General features: G+C 41.9%; 1 protein-coding gene across 1 annotated transcript; it reads right to left on the reverse strand.

Moving 5' to 3' along the window:
- Positions 1 to 958: 958 nt before the first annotated feature.
- Positions 959 to 4,249, reverse strand: gphb5 (glycoprotein hormone subunit beta 5). Its single transcript, XM_036575315.1, has 3 exons — positions 4,221 to 4,249; positions 2,938 to 3,145; positions 959 to 1,150 (listed from the first exon to the last, which is right to left on the reverse strand). Exons 1-3 carry the CDS (start codon positions 4,247 to 4,249, stop codon positions 959 to 961), a joined length of 429 nt encoding a protein of 142 aa, XP_036431208.1.
- Positions 4,250 to 5,346: the final 1,097 nt, after the last annotated feature.

Here is a 5,346-nt window from a genome sequence, read left to right on the forward strand (position 1 = left end):
GTGTTGAGATAGGCTCCAGCACTCACCCATCCAACCCCCCCTTGACCCAGAAGGATAAGTGGCTTAGATAATGAGTGAGTGATGAGTTTTGCACTGGAGCTACGAGGCTAATGCAGCTATCAAGTAATGGAATCTACACTTTACTGAAGGATAATGTTCATGAGGCTGCATGACACCTCCATAAGCTCTTCAAGACATTAACCTACATAGACATTTATATTAATTTGATAAGAAATTATATCTTAGCAAGTAAAAACATCATAAATCTAGCCAGTACACCTAATATTCCTCATTATGAGATTGCTGTAAGAGTATTATAAGATTAAATAACTTATTTCTTGACCATCTGTGCTGTTTTTAAGTCATCTTATCTCATATAAGTCTCTTATTCCATTGTCAGAACATTTTACCTGTTTTAAGCATTATTTCTTAAAATAGGCAAAATGATCTGCATTATGTCTCAGAACAAATACATGACACTTTTACTAGATAAAATTATTTAAAACAAGTAAAAATGTATAGAAATGAGATAAAAACATGCATTTTCTAAACTGCTTATCCTTCTGGGCCAGTATAGTGAGATAATTTTACTTGATAAAATGACCTAAAACAAGTAAATAGTGTCTAGGATTGGGATTAGATAAGTTTAAAATAACTGCACACCAACGACAAAATGAGAAATATTACATTTATAGACTAGATTAAAGGTCATTTTAGTTGACAAGATACCATTTTTTGCAGTGTTAAATATGAATTGGTTTGGTATTAAGCTACATAATTGACTTTGCAACTTCAGTGCTCATCCAAAGAAGCAAACTTTGGGTATCAACAATATCTCGACTACATTTTTAGTACAGGAAAATGATATGAAATTAGATTTTTCGCTGAATTATCACTTAGTGTCTACATACAAGCACTAAACAGGTCAGTCTGGACGTGACTGTGCACCGTCGCTCTTTTAGACGGAGGTGATACACTCAGTAGTACTGGTCACACAAACTCCGCAGTCGCATCTCAGGGCCACTGGGTAAGTGTAGTGGGGATCCACGCCGGCCGTGCAGTTGGGCAGCTGGACAGTCACAAACTGTGTCTGGTTGTAGGTGCACACCCTCTGGTAGGACTCAATGAAGGGTGGGTCCAGAACTGGCTTCTGTTGGAAATGGACAATAGCATAAAATGTTCAGTGGTTTATATGCGACATGTCCAGGATGCTTCTAATGGGTGAATTCGGCTACTTTAAGGCGCACCTACTGATGACACTGTGCACACAGTTTGGATAATCTCAATAGAAAATCACTGACCAATTGGATGGTACACTTTGGAGCACTTGCACATGAGCCTAAGGTCACTATATCCAATGCCAAGTGTGGGCTAGAGGGTATAAAGCCCCCCAGCATTGGGCTGTGGAGCAGTGGAACTGTATTCTCTGGAGTGATGGAGCTCCATCCAGTACCTTTGGGATGAGTTGGAGTGATCCAGAACTGACCATCTAACGTCAGTACCTGACCTCACTAATGCTCAATCAAATCCTCACAGCAATGTTCCACCATCTAGCGTAAAGCCTTCATAGAAGAGTAGATGCTGTTACTGCAGCAAAGAGGGGCAAACATGCTATTAACACCCTTCATTTCAGAAGAAACGGTGGAGGAGCAGGCGGTTTACACCCCAGTAAGCCACAAACACAGATGGACATTTATAGCGAATGATTATTTGGGTCAAACTAAGTGCTCAGCTCACAGCTTTAGAAAAGTGAGTTACAGTAACATGAGCGCCATCAATAATTCACTTAAATGCTGACGCAGCAGTTATACAGTTATACAGCGTTAAGACTTTCTTCACTCGCCTGTCTTTTATTTCATATTCAGCTTTTCAGAAGCAGTTTGTGTGATTATCTCTGCACAGCTGAATTAACTGGGCTCAGATGCTGGAAGAGTTGCTGAAAGAGTAGATTTGTGTTGATTTCATTACAAACCTCAGCTCATGATGCTGCACTGCTTTTGTCTTGTTTTCTCACTGTGTGTAAACGTGTAGAATGTGCAATGAGGTGTATTGCAAGGTTTTCTGATATCAGTATTGACACTGACGTGTTGACTTTGATCCTGTTTACTGAATGTTACTTTTTTCAATTTCTTTGAAAGTGGGTGTGGCTTAAAATAAATAAATGAGTGTGAGGTGCTGGAGGTGGATGCATTTATGACCGCAATGGACTATCTATCTATCTATCTATCTCTATCTATCTATCTATCTATCTATCTATCGTGTGCATGTCCATCCGTCCGTTCATCCGTCTGTCCATCTTTCTACATATCTACCAACTGTCCATCTGTCTGTCCATGCAGATATATATATATATATGTATATAAAAGCACAGGATTATATATTTATATATTTATGACCACAGTGGACTATCTGTCTATCTAGCTATCTATCTATCTATCTATCTCTCTATCTATCGTGCGCATGTCCGTCCGTCCGTTCATCCGTCTGTCCATCTTTCTATATATCTACCAACTGTCCATCTGTCTGTCCATGCAGGCCTGTAAGCCCCAAAAAATGCCAGACCACCCTTCCAATTGCCCACCTGCCCCTTGCCTCTTTCTCTATCTCTCCTATATATATATATATATATATATATATATATATATATATATATATATATATGTATATAAAAGCACAGGATTATATATTTATATATATTATATATATATTTATATATATATTTATATAGTACTGCCAGATGTGGGTCACTAACAATCACCAACACAGACCATTGATCAGATCTGAGCATCAATCTGATCAATGAGGCTTGTAATGTGAGCGATCAGAATGAAGCGTTGTGCTCAATAACAGCCGCAGCTGCTCCACCTGTGTTTGTGCCACCTGCCTGTGTGCCATCTGTGTGTGTGCCAGGTGGTGAGGAAGACTGCAGCGCCTCACCTCCCAGGTCTCACAGCGCCCCCAGCAGGCGTCCGTGGTGACCTGCAAACCTCCGCAGCCGGGCTTTCGAGCCAGAAAGGTGAACTCCCTCACAGCACAGCCGACAAAACTCTGCAGGTTCACGGCAGACACTTCAGTCGGACCACCGCCATGACCACCACACAGCCAGACAGATATCCCCACACAGAACAGTGTGAGTGGAGACAAACTGGAACAACCACACAAAGAGAGGTCATGATATGATTTCGCTCCAAGCCCTTAAGCTGCACTCTGTCTGTTTATCTACTGCTTGGCTGTCTTAATTAAAACTATTAAAACTATTACATGCTACATGTTACGCTATAGGATTAAGGATAAATATGCCAAAAAGAATTGCATAGAAGAACCACCCTAAAGAACCTTGTGAAGAACTTCTAGAACCTCCACATAGGGCAATGGTTCTATATGTCCAGCACTATATGTCCAGGCCAAGAACCATGTAGAAACATACATACATACATCATCTAAACCGCTTATCCTTCTGGGTCGCGGTGGGGTGCTGGAGCCTATCCCAGCTGTCATTGGGCGGAAGGCAGGATACACCCTGGACAGGTCGCCAGTCCATCGCAGGGCAGACAGACAGACATACACAGTCACACACACACTCACACCTAGGGGCAATTTTAGCACGTCCAATCGGCCTGACTGCATGTTTTTGGACTGTGGGAGGAAACCGGAGTACCCGGAGGAAACCCACGCAGACACGGGGAGAACATGCAAACTCCACACAGAAATGACCCTGGTCGCCCGGCCGGGAATCGAACCCAGGCCATTCTTGCTGTGAGGCAACAGCGCTACCCACTGCGCCACCGTGCCGCCTACCATGTAGAAACCTTTACTTTAAAAACTGTAAAGGAGCTTTACTTTAAGTAAAGTTCTACATAAATTAACATCTTATTTACAACAGTAGTTCCTTAAAGGTTGAAAACTTTCTTTATATGTTACAACACACATAAAAATATATGGATGGAAAACTTGCTGGTGTCACTGCTGGGGCCACCGCTTAAAAATGTACAGCCTAGAGCAGCTCAGTGGTTGAAAAATGACCACTGATAAAGGGATAAACAAAGGCTAACACAAACTGCATCAACAGATGAGCTACAGTCTCTGACTGTACACCAGCAATGTGGAGCTGCAATACAGGGGTTTCTGATAAAGTGGCCAGCGTATAAATAGAGATATTTCTCCTGAGTAAAAATTATGTTACAAGATATGAACCTTCCCGTTAGAAGATAAGACCTTACCATAGTGCTCGAAACCTCCAGAAGGCCATTGATGGATCCAAGCAGGAACGCAGTAAAGATCAGTAGCTGCACTTGTTTTCCTTTTTTTAGAACTGTCAATAAATTTTCTTCTTCAGGTCTGTAGTATCTGACTCAGTACTTGACTGAGCATACATCCAGCTGGAGATCCTAAAAAAACCCCTCCTTGAGTGGCCGTGGGCTCCTGTATCTACGGCAGGAACTTCACCGCACTGCTATTTATATGAATAACCCTACTATTCAGATCCAAAGGGAGACGGAGAGCTGTCTCTACCAGTTTAACTCCATTTTCTCAGGCGCCATTAACAAGCATTGTTGGCGTCTGTCTCTCCACTGTCTCACCAGGTGTTCCATTAGCTTAATGAGCAGGAAACACAGGCTTTTTGTTCCGATTTAGCCACACGGAAAAGTAAGGCACGTTCCCTTATCCCTCAAATCCATCCATCCGTCCATCCACGCACTCGTCCTCATTATCAGACAGACGGCGTATGACTGTGTGATTGTGCGGTTGAGAGTCATTTGGTAGCAGAAGTGCAAGTTTATTACCATTGTTGATCTGCCTGAGGGGCCTGAAGGCTTTAAATATATCCAGTTGATTTCAAGCCCTGCTGAAATAAGCCGCCTGTCACTCAAAGTGCTCTGAGAGTTAGCTGGAGGATTTATTAAAGTCAGACTCAGTGAACAGAGGCCATGCACTGTTTTTGTTTGACACATTAGCTCTATAGCTGCAGCTAACAGGCCGTCATGCCGTTTATTTATTACCACTACCAGTTGGTGGGGCAATCACCCTGGGGCATATGGCTCTCTTACTGGGCCCCTCGTATAGATATTAACGCAATTGTACTCACATATGGAGATATAGTTACTTAACAGCATACAATGTTGTGCAAAAGTCAGAAACCACCTTTTCATTTATTTAATTTCCGTCAAAACAGACAAGTTCATTTTTCAGCATCAAGAAAGCGTATTTGGGTCATTCTCCATTTGGAGTGGGAATTCAGGTGGATACATTTTTATATGCCCATCTTAATATGTCCATTAACATCTCCTATTATCATACATGCAGAAAGGAGAGCTTAATTCCAAACATATTTTACAGTCACTGGTG

Source organism: Colossoma macropomum, unplaced genomic scaffold (genome assembly GCF_904425465.1).
Source record: "Colossoma macropomum unplaced genomic scaffold, Colossoma_macropomum, whole genome shotgun sequence".
Taxonomy (NCBI): domain Eukaryota; kingdom Metazoa; phylum Chordata; class Actinopteri; order Characiformes; family Serrasalmidae; genus Colossoma; species Colossoma macropomum.

Excerpts from the sequence above, each read along its gene's own strand:
- gphb5 (XM_036575315.1), bottom strand. The coding sequence starts at position 4,249 with ATGGCCTTCTGGAGGTTTCGAGCACTATG. Across the intron at positions 3,146-4,220 it reads TGGAGGTTTCGAGCACTATG|TTTGTCTCCACTCACACTGT; the intron begins GTAAGGTCTTAT and ends TGGTTGTTCCAG. Across the intron at positions 1,151-2,937 it reads GGCGCTGTGAGACCTGGGAG|AAGCCAGTTCTGGACCCACC; the intron begins GTGAGGCGCTGC and ends CATTTCCAACAG.